This window comes from Dermacentor albipictus, chromosome 4, assembly GCF_038994185.2.
Source record: "Dermacentor albipictus isolate Rhodes 1998 colony chromosome 4, USDA_Dalb.pri_finalv2, whole genome shotgun sequence".
Taxonomy (NCBI): Eukaryota; Metazoa; Arthropoda; class Arachnida; order Ixodida; family Ixodidae; genus Dermacentor; species Dermacentor albipictus.
The window spans coordinates 137,822,434-137,840,134 of record NC_091824.1 but is presented as its reverse complement, the minus strand read 5'-3'; the positions used below and the strand labels follow the sequence as shown (position 1 = coordinate 137,840,134).

At 45.1% G+C, this 17,701-nt stretch overlaps 2 protein-coding genes across 3 annotated transcripts in view; one reads left to right on the top strand and one right to left on the bottom strand.

The window, feature by feature from the left end:
• The window catches only part of LOC135895794 (uncharacterized), an 18,578-nt gene extending 2,184 nt beyond the window's left edge, over window positions 1-16,394 (bottom strand). Inside the window, exons 1-7 of the mRNA XM_065423968.2 lie at window positions 16,192-16,394; window positions 14,606-14,713; window positions 12,229-12,410; window positions 7,988-8,182; window positions 7,278-7,396; window positions 3,452-3,566; window positions 985-1,284 (exon numbers count right to left, since the gene is read on the bottom strand). Of these exons, the coding sequence (XP_065280040.1) occupies window positions 985-1,284; window positions 3,452-3,566; window positions 7,278-7,396; window positions 7,988-8,182; window positions 12,229-12,410; window positions 14,606-14,713; window positions 16,192-16,270 (1,098 nt within the window). The 5' untranslated portion in view covers window positions 16,271-16,394. The remainder of the gene's footprint in view (window positions 1-984; window positions 1,285-3,451; window positions 3,567-7,277; window positions 7,397-7,987; window positions 8,183-12,228; window positions 12,411-14,605; window positions 14,714-16,191) is intronic.
• LOC135895793 (acetylcholinesterase-1-like) overlaps window positions 8,084-17,701 on the top strand; it is a 180,128-nt gene continuing 170,510 nt past the window's right edge. Inside the window, exons 1-2 of one of the 2 annotated variants that reach the window (XM_065423963.1) lie at window positions 8,084-8,224; window positions 8,330-8,401. The gene's annotated coding sequence lies outside the window, so the exon portion shown is untranslated. The other variant, XM_065423964.2, reaches the window with a different exon arrangement.

Sequence of the window (17,701 nt, the reverse complement as noted above, 5' to 3'; positions counted from 1 at the left end):
ACAGCAGTTTACGATAGGTAGCGAGGCACTGGAAGTGGTAAGGGAATACATTTACTTAGGGCAGGCAGTGACCGCGGATCCGGATCATGAGACTGAAATAATCAGAAGAATAAGAATGGGCTGGGGTGCGTTTGGCAGGCATTCTCAGATCATGAACAGCAGCTTACCATTATCCCTCAAGACAAAAGTGTATAACAGCTGTGTCTTATCAGTACTCACCTACGAGGCAGAAACCTGGAGGCTTACGAAAAGGGTTCTATTTAAACTGAGGACGACGCAAAGAGTCAGGGAAACAAGAATGATGAGTGTAACGTTAAGGGATAAGAAGAAAGCACATTGGGTGAGGGAACAAGCGCGAGTTAATGACGTCTTAGTTGAAATGAAGAAAAAGAAATGGGCATGGGCAGGACATGTAATGAGGAGGGAAGATAACCGGTGGTCATTAAGGGTTACGAACTGGATTCCAAGAAAATGGAAACGTAGCAGGGGGTGGCAGAAAATTAGGTGGAAAATTATTATTATTATTTTTTTCAAGTTGACGGAGCACTTGAAACCTGCTTAAGCGCTATCTCCGTGATCGGTCCATGGTTTTTGTACACGCAGAAAAAGAATGCACGGAACCCTAGCCATAAACATCTTCGCTGTAATATAAGAAATAGATTTAGGAACCCTTTAAAAACTCGTGCGCTATACCCTGCAGGGGCTTGGGCCCTTTGGACCTGCCTATGGGCCACCGTTATATACGCACCGGCTTTATGCGGTGATGTTGTGTTTGATTTCGCAGAAGAAAAATATATTATACGCTCACTGGCGCCACTTCGTCGGTCAACGTACAGTGGTAATGCAGGCCAGTTTCCTGGAGCTTGAATCCGGCGCGCATGCTGACCGACCGACCGAGCGACGAACGGACGCGAAGCCGTGGTGACGTATAGGCAAAAAAAAAAAACTTCGCTTTGATAAGATACTCGAGAGAGAGACGCTCACCTTCTCAGCTATGCTCCGGTTGGACTCGTAGGTTACGTAGTACTGGCGGTCGTCATCGTTGTAGGTGACGTACTCGTACTTGCCGTCCGAGTCGTAGCGGCGTTTGCCGCTGAGCACGCTGTGGTTGCACGTGAAGTCGTAGTCCTCCATGTACGACCAGTCGCAGGGCTTGTTGGCGCCCGACGGCTGTTCGCCTCCCGCGGCTCCCGCGTATATCATGACGCCCAGCGTCGAGGAGAACACGATCCGGAACTTGTGGTCCGTTTCCCGCAGCAAGGACACGGTCGCCTCGGCAATGCTCTGCAGGGAGCCATTGTCAGTGGACAGCGATTGTCGTAGTCGTCATAGTTATTCTCACTATAACTAACAACTACAACGACAGTCTATTTAACTCCGCTGCAGGGCGAAATCATGTAGAACCATTATTCCGGTACCCATAAGCCACGTCAACAGACTGCATCCCATGCGTTAAATTTTCCTAACGTCATCGATCCACTTAAAAAAACTGACACACACTATCGAATTCGCAGCCAGTTTACTAGACGCCACTCGCACATGCAAGCAAGGCATTTAAAATGCAAGGTTTGGAAACTAATGATGCTATTTGGTACTAAAGTTCGTCTCGAAACGCGACCTGGCGTCATCAACTTTATCGGGACATTCTGACACAAGGATCGCTCACGTCGTGCAGCAATAAGGCTATGTACGATGACGTAGTTCATAAAAAATATTAAAGAATCAACCGCAGTGGGTTATCCAGTAATGCGTTTGGCATGCTTTGGGAAGTCTCCTTTATGATCACGTCTTGCCCGTATACGCGGGCGCGAACAGGTACTTCGAGCGCCACTTCCTCAAAGACCTGTTCGAAACTCCGCCCAGCGTCGGCGCCCTCTGTTCACCGCCTCAACGGCAGCGTCGAAAAGCGCTAGCTGTCACAGGGAGGAATGCGAGAACGCTTTCCTATACCACATGGTACCAGCGGTACCGCCTATTCCACCGCACGGTGGTACAGTCGTATCGTAGCACCACTCTGTTTCTACTGCTGTGTAAGACTGCACATGTTTGCGATTGGCTCAAGAAAACGGTCAGACAGTGAGAAACAATATCGCGGTGAATTCCCAAACAATGCTGAACGCATTAAGTGAACACACGAAAGCGCTGCGCGCGCCTCTTAGAATTGCGCTTGAGCGTGGCAACCGTATATCAGTCAGACGAATGGAGCCAGCCACTGTGGCATGACCTCATGAGGCACCCATCTTCCATGGGTACAGAAACTCGAAACTGTTTCGTAGAAACTAGTATCATCTAGCAAATTATTTAGGGCCGCCATCGCTGCGTAGATGTGATATAGGGACGCCATCTCACTGTCATGTCAGTTTCGTTCAGTCTTGACGACTCACCTACTCTCCAAGAGCTGTTTTGTTAAACTCCTGCTAGCACGCCAGAACGCGCTTGCGATGTCAGATAACGCGTAACTGTTGAACGTCTTTGTTGTTTCCAAAAAGAGAAGCCAGCCGTATAGTTTGTAGGCACGCTCATATTAGATGGTTCTGGCATGTTCTGATATCTATCTTATCATCGTGAGCGCGTCTACCAGGTTAGCGACGCAGTGTATAAAAGCGGCCAGACGGCAAGCGCTGCTATTCTAGTCGACGACAGCTCGTTTCTATCGCCACGACCTTGTTCCTTGTGCTCTGCTTCACTCTAATAAGATGTGGCGTCCTTGAGGCTTATCTTGTCCCCAAACAACAATCGCCACCTATCTTGTGGCGATTGTTGTGGCGATTGTGTTGAATAAATAAAGCGCAGGTGCGCTTTATTTATTCAACACAGAGCCTTCAGTACGTTCAGGTCACAAACGCTTATGAGCGTATCTGCGTGAGATAACGTTTCTGACATGAAATCCTCGGGCGCGCAACGCTAAAGAGAAAATGTGCACGCAGAATAGAGGAAGTATTGTTCGGAGACAAAGCAGTCCCCAGAGTCCGCAAACAAATTTTTTTGTTCGTTTGAGGGCACAATCTCACCCAATAAACTGATCCCACTCTGTACTTTCACTCATTTAACCCACCAGTCGACCGTCTTATATCTATGCCACAATATCATCTATTTTTTATTGCCTCACTAGTCTCTCAAAGTTGTGCTTCTTGTTATACTTTTCGTAGCCTTGTTGCACTGACCTTAACTTTCTTTACTCTTACCCTGTTATCTTCGAAGTGTAGGTTAGAAGAGTCACCGTGCAGCGGTAAGTTATGCGCCTTCAAATTTGTGCGCGCAGAACATGTGCGGGTTGGTCATGCCACGCCAAGTGTCCCAGACATGTCGCTTAAACATCTCAGGTTTTTTTTTTTTTGCAAGGCAACAAGGCTATTTACTACACTGTTCACAGTCCCTTCTCGGCTTATTTCTGCTGAACAATATTCTCACGTGATGTGCTTTCAAAGTTCTCTGTGCCGACGATACTCACGAAGCTGGGAAGGGTGTCGACAGAAGCCATCACGCATATTGGTCGAGAGATGCAGGTGGCTGATGAGGCATGCAGCTCGGACATGTGGGTCTGCAGGATGATCGTGTTCAGGTTGCTGAAAGGAAATGGTTCAATGTCACACACGGGATGGCCGCGGCATTGCGCCAATTCACCTCAAAAACACCATTGACTCGGCTTTTCTTTTACGCACCGGCGTTCTTAAAGCGAATTTTCTGTGCACTTAACGTCGAATTCTTATATCCGCTCTTGCAAAACTGCCGGCCCTTGTTTATTGCCAAAATCTACAGGTACGCGTCAAGTCGTGCGCAGTCTCTGATTAATACCGAAGGGAAGGACCACATTTAACTAAAAAGGGAAAGGACGTAATGTCTCGACATTTATGCGAAAAATATAAGAAAAGAAAGAAAGGGTACAAAAGACAATTTTCAAAGGAAAGGTTACGTATTCCCATATCCACATTTCACGTGTTTACATACCAGGTAGTTTTACTACATGAAACATTTTTCAAAATATAATTTAACCCATGCGGGGGAGCTCTCTTCAGTACTCAGCCCTTCGGAGCGGCGAGCACTAGACTGGCGAGCAGCCGTCAAAATCTGTCGCTGATTAACTAAAACAGGTTAATTGCCTTCTATTTAGTAATACTGCTGAAGTGAAATGAACTGCAGTCAAGAAGATCAGACAACCCCTCTTTTTCCGTCGGTCAGTTTTTTTCTATTAAGAGTCCTTTAAATCACGCGCTTTTGGCCTCACGAAATGTCGGATCTCGATTCCCGACGCGAACTTGGCTCGCCCACCGAGAGATGGCAAAACGTCCGCGTTGCAATTCCAAGCCTTTTCAGGCGCAGCAAAGCATACCGCTGGCTTAGCACAGCGATTCTATTATTTCGGACGAAACGAACAAATATTGCGTGATTCCATAACACGTGCTTTGTGGAGAAGGCAACAGCCTGCTAAGTAATGACAGCGATTCATTTTTTTCCTTGATGTGTGCTGGCCTTCACTTCGACAAACATCGCATAATAACTAACAATCGATGCGGTTTTCAAAAGCACAAGTCGATGAAACAGGCTCTAGCAGATATCAAAAATTAAGTAACAAAAAATATGGAGTACAGGGAATACACGCTTGGTTTGTTTATTAGACCTCAGGAAAGCATTTGATCCTGTACAGTTCAATTTAACAATAAAAGAATTATCCAGATATATAAAGTTCGAGGCATAGCTCTTGAGCTTCTCAGAAGCTACTTGAATAGAGCTACTCAGAGCTACTTTAAGTAGAAAACAAAAACAAATCAAGGCGTTTCTTATGGCTTCATGTTCGAACCAGTATTATTTATCGCCTCTCTAGATGATGTCGTTGCTATCACTGGTGCCACTGAAGCCTGGTACAATTGATGCCACGCAGAAATCCCAAATATCTTTTTCCTGTCATAATCTAGCACCACTTGAAATCAAGGCCAATGCCGATCTTGTTCATCTCTTTTAGATGTATCAAACAATTTAACCTGACCTTGAATGCCTTTAAAACCACACACATTATATTTAGACCCACGATCAAACCACTATATAGTAAAATTTGAAGTAAGGGTGCGTGAACATCCTCACGAAAAAAAAATTATTGGGTTAAAGTTTCATGATAAACTCAGTTGGACTACGCACATAACATACCTCACCCCAGACCTAGCGCACACCACTGCCTGTTTTTCTTTTTCTTTTCTTTTTTATTAGTATAACCGAACTTATTCATCTGTGGCTAAAACGAACCCTATATTATTCCCTTTTCTAAACTGAATTTACGCATGGGTTATTCATATGGGGTACCATTACACAAAGAAATTACAACAACGTTGTCATTCTACAAAACAAGATGTGTACTCTTAAAAATTATTACAGTAAACTGCGTGACATAACAATAGCTGCTCTATCGACAAAACATGGTATATTACGGGCAGACCAATAGTATCACTTGATACTTTTGCAATCAATACACCAAAACAGACGTTACTGAAAAAGGGACCAAACAAGTTCTGGAAATTGTCCCTAAATAACGTACGCCAATGAAAATGAGCTGATTACGATAGACAGCAAACTACTTACCGAATAGCTCATATACTAAACAAGATTAAACAGAAATTGAACATCAGTCACAGTTCAAAGACTTTCGAAAATCCCATTAAAATGTAATAATCCCTAACAGATTACTAAATAATTGTAGTTTTGTTCTTTAGCCTTACTTTTGAAATATTGGTGCTTGTAAATATATGTGTCTATATGTATATGTGTTATGAGTGTTTGTGGATGTGTGACTATGTCTGTATAAACAAATACGTTTGTTTGTAATGTATATTTACATATATTATTTGTCTTTTATATCGCCCAACATGCATTTTATAAAGTAAACTGTGTAATAATAACTGTGCTGTTACCGCTTAGAGCAAATATACGATATTATATTTTGATAACGCACTGATAAGACGTTAAATGACGTTATCTTGTGTGTTTTGTTTATGAAAAAGAAAGCACGACGATGTTGTTTTTTGAATGCAATTGTCGCTTGCAGATTTTGTAGGATCAGAGGCTCTTGTCAGGCATATTCAGCCTAGCCGCTTCCTCTCTAGCAGTCTCTATATCGACAGTTTCATAATGAATACAGTCTGATATGAATAAATATGAATATAGCATGATTCAAAGCTGTATTTTTCTGCCCCATGCGTAACGACTTCTCGCAAGCCTTGTTCAGAGCACAGCGTTTCTAGGCACCGTTTATAAATTACGCCGCTCATATTTTTCAAACACATCCGCATACTATCTCGCTCTAACTTCAGATGACAGGTTAGGTTGTCAAATCTTTTGCGAAATGTGCACAAACTCTCGCTAAACATAATAGAATTCAATTCTTCAGGGTTAAATAGCATCAGTTCCAGATCTAGATTATTACGTCCACTTTATATCCATCTTCCAAACTCGTTATATATATATATATATATATATATATATATATATATATATATATATATATATATATATGCACGGAGAAACATCGATATTGACGCACAACAGAAAAGCGACAACTAAAATACTTATCTGTCTTTCCGTATTCGCCAGTGCCACTGTGACGTTTCTGTTATTGAACCGCAACTACAGACGCCTAGTTTTTTTATACTATAGAGCGCCATGATTTCGAATATCACACATCCCAATCTCATGGAATAAATTGCGAGGCTTGTTGCTTCTTCATTTTGTGCCGTTCGCGTTTCATTCCGTCATGATGACGTCGTACGTCACGGAGTTCAAAACAAAAGAGCCATTCGTTCTTGTGTCTGCCAATTTTAGGCTAAAAACCCGGGCGTGTGGCGTGATTGTGTTCGAGTGACTGGACAGACTGCATGTCCACTACAGCCAGATGTTGACGTCGTGATATGCCCAGGATTCGCACCTCTTCCCTGCCGTTTCAATAATACACGGCTCATCAGCGGTTAGTAAAAGCGAACTCGGCTAAGGCGCTTGCACCTGCCTTCGGCGCCGGCAAAAACACTCTTCAGGGGGTTGTAATTTGCAAGTACCTCATTACAGCGATTTCTTCGAAGTCGTATGCTATTAAACCTCAATTTAACAAACTTCATGGGGCCCGAGGATCATATCGCTAAAGTGAAAACCTTGTTAAGCCGAAAACACTTTAAAGACTGATGCATATTGCTATTGCTCTTGCATAGGAGCATATTGCTCTTTAAGTTCTGACAGGGCATAGCTCCACGGGGAAGAAGAGTTTCAAAACGGAAAGACGGAACAGTCTGTGAACTTACTCATGCATTGACAACACTTCGGATACGAACTCCATAGCCGCGTTCTGGGTGTACAGCCAGACGCCAAGAAAGGTCATGTGTACCAAGTCGGAGTGCCACGAAAGGGCTTTTGTAAAAGCCTGCATAGAAGACGTTGCCACTGCTTGAGACATCATCACTTCTACTGGCTGTACAGTATGGTCCACTGGTAAAAGAAACAACATGCATACATAAAGTAGGCATATACATGCAACTATGCAAAAAGTAGATAGGGACTTGAAGTGCTGAACAATAAACGAACAAAATACGTCCCCGAAGACAACGTTTCGCACATTGTTTTCGTCAGGAACCTGACGATGACAAGACCGCTTGTGGAAAGTTAGCTTAGCAGAGATGTATTATTCGACTATTATGGTTAAAATAGGGCGGCGAAGTTCTACATGAGCACTTTCCGTTGCTTTGACATTGTCTTGCCAGTGTCACTGAACTATATGCTTGAGCACTGAGTGCATTCTCAGAGTATATTATGTGTAAAAGCAGGACTTCTACATCATCGGTAATAACAGGACGCGAACCTGCGCGAACCATGACTCCGTTTCCCACAATGTATGTTGAGTTGCCTATGGATGGCTCGAAATGTCAAAGTACGGGTCCGTCTGTTTCTTTGCATGTGCAGGCGAGCTGCGCTCAGGACTCTGTGAAATCCTTTTTCCTTTCCAGCAAACGCTCACCTTGAACATGGGTGCCAGGGTGTTGGTGTTCGAGCTGCTGTGGCGGGCGAAGTTGAGCACGCCCATTGCCCTCAACCGCGCCGTCTGCGCAAGGTCCGACAATTGGGTGCCCATGGCCGGGATTCTGGTTGTTGCGTCGGAGTGACTCAGCGAGAAGCTCACACCGGGAGCAACGTTCGTTTGGGCAGCGAAACCCTGCGGGAACACGGTTGCCCGTCAGGTCACCTCATTCAGCAGGTCTGTATCGGATCTGATACAATTATTTTCACCTGCACTTTATTTGCTCAAAGGTTCCATACATGGGAATAACACAAAAATAATTGGTTGATCCTTCTTTCACAGAAATTGGTCATAAAACGAAAGTGAAGCGTGTATTCCTAGAAGCGGAGACAGCTTCGTTGCGCCTTCATAAAGGCAAGTTTATAAATGTGCACCAGTCTCTTATTAGTTACAGTTTCGCTCGAGGGACGAGTCAATGGCTGATAGCAAGCACGCGAGGATTGTGCTGTTGCGCAGCCTAAACAGCACCTTGGAGGCTACCAGGCGCCGCAGGTATATCTGACGCGACGGTGAGTGCGTGTGTGGCGAAATTGCGTCTTTACTATTCCGGTGGCATTCCCGCGCATGTTCAAAGTTGAGCAAGCGCGGCGCCGAGCAGTGACGGTTGTTACCTACCGAGAACGCCGTCGCCCGTAGACGCCGCAAAAGGGAAGGTTTATTGTAGACATAACTTGTAGAAAAAATAGAAAAAAGAAACAAGGTATATGTTTCACCAACAAAACCAACTAACATTATGTTACTGTGTTATAAAACTGCGTTCCTATAAGCTCACAATATCTATAAAGAGGCTAGAAACCAGAGTATTGGCGGCGAGGAGTTATGGAGTCGCCCTCTATCGGGAGCGCCTCGCTGGCGTAGTATGAGGGATCACGTGGCGCGCTCCTCATAGGTTTTGCTGTCAGCGCTCACTGAAAACACCACGCGCGAGCTCTCCCGGACATTTCTGTAAGTACTTTCGAAACGAGAGAAGTTTCTTACTGTCTAAATAATAACCTTTGGCAAACTGAAAGCACACAATCGTTTACAGCCGCTATCTCTTTACCGAATACGTACAGTGAACGTCAATGCGCGCGGTCGCCGTGATGGAGTCTCCCGAACCGGCTTCTTGCGTGAAAGGTAGGTAAACGCTGAGAGCAAACTATGTGAAATATGTTGTTATAGTGTTTGTATAACTAAATGGAGCGTAATAGAATGAAGCCTCAATGCAGCGATCGCGCAGATTCGCCGCGACTGACTGCGCGTCTGCATGCTTGTCCGCGCACTGTTTCGCTTTCACCGCGCGCCCGTTTTCGCACCGTGCCATGAGCTTAAGGCCGCAGAATATGAGCATTTGACAGTATACAAGCAACCATTGTTGCGTGGGCGCTATCAGAGCTGTTCAAAAATAATTTCATTGTAGAGACTTGACGCCTACGGGACTGTGATGTGCCGTCGCGACGATTCAATCTTTTTTTTTTCTTCTAAATTCTTTGACCTTTCAATACTATTTCTCGAGTTGCGTCGCACTGTATGTTTATCGGCGTTCTCAGCGTGCGATTTCCCGCTGCTCCTTTTTTGTAATCCAGTGCATTAATTCATAACACAAACATGACCATATGCCATGCTTTATTTAAATGTGCTTCTTACCGCTGCCTTTCCACTCCACTGAACTTACCAGTATATATCTATAGTACCGACAAGTTCATAGACCAAACCGTCATGACATTAGTCGGGCAGCGGACTCGGGCGTGCGTCTCAGTGCGCGTTTTCAGAAGATCGCAGACCGGGCGCCGTAGCAGAAATCTTCCTCGCGTCTGTGCTTGCTGCATACCCGAGTTGCAGCCGATGACTGTTTGCCGGTTTTATGTTTCGCGAGCCAAGCTTCACACAGCTTCTTGTCCTGCGGCTATGTGCGAATAAGGCTGACACCGGCCTCCGTTACGTGCGTCCGGCCCTGCGGCACCGAGCAGTAGCCGACCATGTCGCGCGCCTTCAAAGGCAGCCACTACCTATTGTAGTGCGTTCAAGCGTTGTAAAGGAGACACTCGAAGCGGGAAAATTTCGCCACTAAATGAAAACCGCATCGTACGAGGGAATTTAAGCTCGTTTTCAGCTCGCTTCGGCGCGCCCGAAGCAGCCGACGCGGCCGCTATGTCCACGTGATCCCTCCTAGCACGTCACGCCGACGGTGGCGCCAGCTTTTCCAGTGGTGGAGCTCGAGGCCAATATTGGTTTACACACTGAAGATGGTCACATATACGCAGGGGGCATTGGTTAGTGGTGTGAACGTTGTACACAAAACATTTTCTACACATCGAACGCCAGCTAGTTTTAACTGCAAATATCCAATCAAAACTTGGCGTTATACGTAGACGGCGACTGAATTTTACAGCAGAGTTTGACAGATGTCAGTGCTTAGAAGACACATCCAAGCGCTGCCATGTTGTTACTAATGTAGGTGACCTAGAGCCGGGCATATCTTCGACGAACTAGCTCAGTGATAAAATAAATGATACCTAAATGTCCTCATTGTAACAAATACACGTCATCGAGAGTGCTATTCTTTAAATTAAGCAACGCTTTTTAACCTTGCTATACCTATACTTTCCTAATCATTAGGTAAGCACAAAACGGCAAAGTATCGCCGTCTCGCTAATTGGCACGATGATAATCGCATGATTTACGTATCTTCGATGAAGTACAGCATAAGACATGTTAAAAAAGTAGGAAATGTAACTGCGCCAATGAAAGCTGATGGACTGGTGATACCTGCGATACTGTGCGGACAGTCTTACAGCAGTCACATAACGAATAGCGGAGTGACCTCTGCAGCAAATGCCGCGGACGAGCGTAGTTCTCCCCACCCTCACGGCACTCTGGCCTCCCCTCGGAAGCGCAAATGAGATCGCCCATGCAGCTGCGGATGCCGTGGCCACCGGCAACTCAGCGCATGCACAGGCTGTCTCCCCTCATTTCCTCCTCCACTCTCCGCCTCATGGTACCGCTGCAACCTCCTCCTGCACTTTCTTCCTCCTCTCTTTGCTATGGCCTTTCTTTCATCTACCGCTGCGCTCCGCGTTCGCTTTCATTCTTCGCGGAATTCGTTCGCTCGGTTACGCCGACGCCGCCAACGCTGGCCGCGGGAACGGGTTATTAAGAGCTTCGCACTAAAATATAAATGGCGAGGGAAAGGGACAGGGCAGGTCGAAGGTGTTCACACACCAACATGGATGGTCTCTGACATGCTCTTATTGACTCTAACATGCTCTCTGACGCACGCGATGTTCGCTGGTGCGTCACTGAATATTCAAAAGAAGGGTTGACGGAATCGTATTGCAAAACTGGAGGGGAGTGTAAAAAAAAACTTTATTACACAAGTTTATGGCACGCTGGAATATGAAGCGGGATCGGGGGCTTAAGAGCAAAAAGGTATAACGTGGGTGAGAATGAGCGATCATTTATGACGGGTGCTGGTCGCGATGCACTGGGCCCTTCTCTGCATTAGCCGAGCAGCGCCTCCTACAGAAGCCATGAAAAACACTCATTGTGATTTAGAAACAATGTAAGGACAGAAAAAGTCGAAGGTACGCTTAGCCTCTATGTATATCTGCTGAGTCAGTCCTTAGGCCCGAAGCGCGAACATGAGGTTTGGTTTCTCTTGAGCTTCAACGCTGACACAGACGTATTCAATGATTAGCTTATCTATACGATAAAATTGTCATATCACCTGCTACAAAACTACATGTTTGATTTCACTTTCTTCGGGAATGACGATTAGCCGGAGCGCTGAAGGTACTCCGGTGCTCTCTGTCCCCGAGTCCCGTTTCTGCACTTCTCTTAAATTTACTGGCACATAGAGTGGTCGATTGGTTATGTAGTGGATATAATGAGACATAAACAAAATGTTTTACTGATAAGTATCTTCGGACTACTGGATTGGCTCAAGCCGGCTAGGTGACTATTTATTACTGCTCCGCTTCTAAGGGCATGTAAAAAAAAACGACGTCATCATCAACACGGCCAGTTGAATGTACCAATGCGTTGTTTTCATCCGACGTGCACCTACTCCATATCGGAATTGCGTAACCCTTCCATCTTTCGTGAGAGCTCCCTTATGTGGCCATGTCAGGTCCCCTCAAGCTTCTTTGCTGGTCTCCGCGAACGTGCTGGGAAAAAAATTCAACACAATCACGCTCGCTCACCTTCTGAAAGGCATCCCATGTGCTGCGCCTGTACAGAGGCTCGAACCTGTCGTTGACTATCGTGAAGTCTGGGTAAATCGTGTAGTCGCACCAGCCTGCCGTGATGGGAGCCACAGCCACGAAGCTGTGGCCAAGCACGCAGAACATCAGGCCTTTGCGGTACGTTGCTGCCGCGATCGTAGCTGCGAAGTGAGCGCGGAGATAAGTTGGCTGCCCAAGGGAAACGCTAAATTATCTTCTCTAATTCTAAGTGTAAGGCAGCGCAATTGTAGACAATTGTGCGAACACCTACAAATGATAACGTACGTCTGTTCAGCGTCCTCACCTGTATCTACCGGTATGCTGCTTCTACAAAAACGATGGTAAAAAAAGCAAACCACCAAACCGATGTCCTCTCAGCAGGTTCTCTTCACCAGAGTAATTGTATAGATAGGATCGCAAAATACCTGCATAACGCTTCGACGGATTGTGCTAGTTGATTAATTCCCAGAGTTCTTGCGTAATAACACGAATGCCGCACACTAGACAAAGTAACACTTCGACTACTACTTTGTCCTTTGTCCTATTTCTGCGTTGTTACAAGAGCATAGAGTAACGGGAGAAACTGTAAATAGAACAGTGTATTAAAAGGCACCCCTATTTATTGTTGGTCACGTTATTACAAGTGTCAGTGCAATTTTGAAAACAAAATTTTAATTTCACTCTGAATTGTATCGTTCTATTTGAAAAAAAAAAGTTGGTCAAATGCCCCCATTTTCAGCCGTAATTATCTTTTAACAAGGAGCTCTATGTCAATATTTGCAAAATGTCTTTACAGAACATATTCAGTCAGAGACGTCCAGCTATTTTTCTCTGTTTCTTCATACTGGAGTTCACTCCAAACATATTTATGTGTATCGGCTTATCTCACCCGTACAAGTTAGGAACACATAATCAAGCATCACCAGATTACCTTGATCATAGTTTTGCCTCTAAACGGCTAGTTGTATATTGAGTTACTCACTCGTGCGGCCAGAACCTGCACTTAGACTATATATGAAAGAGGTGACGTAATAAAGTGCTGCGGCTTCAGGTGCAACCTCAACAAACAGCATGCCAATCTGTGACATATCAGGCTGACTGCCAGGGTTACCGGGCTTTGCTTTTTTTTTTTTGCAGCAGGGTTTAGGGTTGTTATCCACACACATTTACGCGCGTTATCTACAAATATATACGCTTCTATACGGTTTGTCCATACTACTTCACCAGCTTAAGAATCAGTATTAGATGCTTAAGTAGTACCATAAAATTTCGTGAGTAGGCTAGTTTTAAACAGGGCTAAATATTGTTCTTAACTATAGCATGTGCTTAGTTATACTCTACATGCTATTATTCTGTAATGTTTAAGTGTAATAGTACCAAGCCCATCTTTCGACCCTCATATCCACATTAAACAAGACTAGCCGAACGAGGATGGCTGCTCCGACTAATTAGTTGTGGCCCCCACAGAGACATGTTCCGCTGTCGAAACTTTGGCTACAGGTTGAGACTTAACTCCTTCGGCAACATTTCAACTCTTCTAGCACCCATCATCCGATGATCTCTTGTCTTCTTTGAATATCCGTATGCAGTAAAGCAGAAGGTGAGAGTTACTGTAGCCGAAATTTGTTCGCTGTTTCGATAACTTCCCGCAACGGGTGAGCTTCTCAACGATTTTCGTGTGGAGAAGGCCCGTGTCGTTATTAAATGCAAATGCAACGCAAAATGTGTCGGATTCCCAAACTTGTTTGAAACGTAATACACAATTATTCCGATATAGAATAAAATTTACCTTAGGACTTCGTACGGCTGCGGTGGTGAAATGTGGTGCCGCTGTTCTGCGGCGCAGTCTGCGTGGAAGCGATCACTAAAAGCGCTACGCAAATATATGTGATTGTATATTGCTGCGTATGATTACGGTATTTTGCTTAACATTGAAGAAACGCCGGAAAGTACGAGCAGCCGAAACTGCTGCTGTGTTCAAGCGGCGCCTTGAGCCGAAAAACAGATCCCTAGGACATCCTAAGCGTGTGAGGCCTCGCTTGTGCAGCTTTGTTGTCTTTGATGTATCGCTTGTCAGATTGGCATACATCTTCGGAATAAATTGAAGGGGAGGGGAGGGGGGGGGGGCTTATCTTTATGCGTTACATTAAATGGGGTAGTTTTAAGCTAACTCGAAAAATCCCATTACGGATTTCTTTTGTTTGGTGAGAGGGGGAGGGGGGGAGACGTGGCGCTCTGCTTGATACAGGAGTAACATGAGCGCCAGACCACCGCGATGTATCGAGTGAATGCGTTGAAAAGAAAAATAGTATAGCGTCGCAGCTCTTTGGTCGACCCGGAAAACTTGACAACTCGCCTTTGCTCACGGTCGAGTTTGCGTCGCCAGAGAGAGTGCTGATATTGACACCCTCGACCTCATGGCCCGGTTCCGTGCTGCCATGAGTGATGTTGCGATCCTTAAGACCTACATGTGCAATGAGAAACGACCCAGGTATTCAAATGGCAAATCTATGTAGTATGTATCTACGCATGTCCGCGCGTGAACTCTCTGCTGCCAACTTGGGTCACTGGGCAGTCCGTAGTCAAGTGGGTAGAGCATCAGGCGGCTGTGTTAAAGCAACCGGGTTAAAAACCAAGCCGTTGATCAACTTGGGCAACTGGGTACGGGTAACTGGATATGTTCCACCTTTCATAATAATCATTATAGAAAATATATAATCAACAATTACGCACTAACCATTAGATTGATAGCTAACAGCATTTATGTCGTCATTCATATGTCGAGGATGGATGCACCACCATTTTTTTATAGTCCAGAGGAAATCCAACACCTACACTGCAGCTAATGGAAGCTGCTGACAAAATTTGTCCAGCACTTCCACTGGTGTTGAATGGATGTTCCATGAACGTTATACGCTTGTTAGATAACGGCACTACCTGTGCGAGATGCTTCCAATATGTCTCAAATGACTGCATGATGAGCTTATTGGTACTCGATCGATAAGTAAAAAATGTGTGGGAAGCACACCTACCTTCAAAGATGCCACGAGCATCGCCTAAAAATGAGAAAGAAATGCGATATATTGACAGCTTGTGGGGCAACATGGGTTTGTTGGTTGTTTATGATGGTCTGTAGGTGAAGCTCATGCAGAAATAGGGACTCATTAAGACACATGAAGCTATGTGCATCGTTTCATGTCTTTGTGTGCTTACTCCTGCATTAGTTATATCTATAGACCATCACGCGATATAGAGATATTGCCCCAATAATGTAGAACAGCATCCCACCACCTTAGACGAATACTGCCAAAATAATATCTCAAGTTACAGTGGTGACTCGATCATTATGAATCCATAACTTGTCATGCATATTAAGGAACTGTTAGTGTCACAAAAAGAGATATCACGCAGTGCTTACTGATAACTAATCTCAGGCGTTCCTGTCATTGTTTCATTGTTGCAACGCTACGAATAAGCAGGAACACGAGTGAAGCTCATGCATCCATGTGTTTACTTGTAATGTTTAGCTTCTGCTCTCCCTTTTAGAGGTTTACGATTGCCATGCTTTCCCTTTCGTGCAAATCGCGCTCGCACTTTATTTCGCTTCTTAGGGAACATTTTTGTTCCTTATCGAAAAAGAAGCTTTTCAATATCAGGTGCACGTGGTGCGTGCCACGCTCCTTGACTGGCTAGTTGTACAACATTATGACTGCTGCGCTGACATCAGTGCTGCATATCGTGAGCTGGATACCAAGACCAGACGATCGCCGACCACGAGTTCGTGCACTTGTTTTGGCAAGCCCCAAATCGCCCTGAAAGTGTCCCGTTTGGTGCCGTCTATGTGAGTACCGCTGCCCGTCGCTGAGACACGACAGTATTCGCTATTGCACGAGTTTCGACGATTGAATTCGCTCCAGCTCCGCGGCGAAGGTTAGTGCGCACCTGTGCTGAAGGCCAGGTAGACACCGATGCAGACGATCACGATCACGGACGCGAACGCGCCCACGAGCGCCGTCGGCATGACCGGGACATTGCTGCGGAAAAACGAGGTCACGGATGCCACAAATGGCGCTGGCACACAGTTGAAATGTTGTCGGGCAATTTCCCGTCGGCTGAAATGACCGACTGATGAGAAACTTAGGCACATCCGCACGTAACAAGCGACCGTTCGCATCCCAGCAAATTCCAATGGGCCGTATTGTGCCTTCTTCGCCACCCAATTAAAACTGAGTCATTTTCTATTTGTGAAAAAAAAAATAACATATTGGTATTATAGTCCTCATGCACTACAATCCCAAAATGCTGTTTGGGAAAAGAATTAAGCTTTACTTTCTGTTTAGTTCGTGTCCTGACCTGTGCCCCTTAATCAAGGGAGGTCAACCTGTGCTACGAGTTCCTCGGGTGGCAAAGCTTTGGACAAACTTTAAGCTTCCACGGTGGAACCTCACGCAAAGCCGTAGAAGCTTTGTCGTATGCTGAACATCGCGTTTAGTGGGCAGCTGTCCTTACAAATCCAGGTTGCTCTTCGCCGAACACTCAGTGGTTCAGACGATGGGCAATAGCCGCCCCTCTGCCTGGCGCGTGTCTCGTCATAAACGCGCGCTTGGGGAAGGCTTGGGCAATTCCGTTCAGCGAGGGAAAAGGCAACACGGCCACATTTACATGTTTGTTAAAAATAAATCTACTTTTTTACCAAAATGAGAAAGAGGCGTTTTCGGTGTTGAGTGACTAAAACTTGGCTCTGAGCGCCGAATGTTTCGTAATACCACATCTTCATTGCATAACATTCTGCAGTGCAGCGAGGAGGCACTGTAGAGGAATAAACATGGAGCACCACGCGATGTGAAATTTGAAGACCCCCCTCCCCCCCCCCCCTGCTTATTGATATCGGTCTCAGATACCAATATCTCGCACTTAATACTAAGAAGTTCAGTTATAAATGTTCTACTCAGTACGCGCCAGAAATCAGACTCGCTCATTTTTAGAACGTCTTTTTCTTTCTTGCTTGCTTATATTTTCGGACGTCAGTAACGCTCTGTCATGCCATCAGATACAAAGCCGGGCACTAAGTCCCACGAAGCAATTCAGTTTACAGATCGCTATCATATCCTATCTTTTATACTCGAGAATACTTTCTTTTTAGCGCACACATTTTTTTCTCTCTGCCGACACCTTTTTAACACAACATGCATATTTTGTTTTATATTGCAGTATGTCACGTACTGCATTTTTTTCATTCGCAGAATTGAAATTAAATCCCAGTTCTTCTGAATCAACCGGAAAGCAGAACCCGGCGCTGCAAAAGAAAGCGCCTTTTTACGTCGTTCTTTTCTTGTGTACCATGGCATGTCCGCGATATCGAAGTTAACAGGGAGGTAAAACAGTAATAAAAATTCCTTCAAAAATGAGCAGGCGCACCGTTGTACATTAGGTGGCAATAAAAAAAACTAAT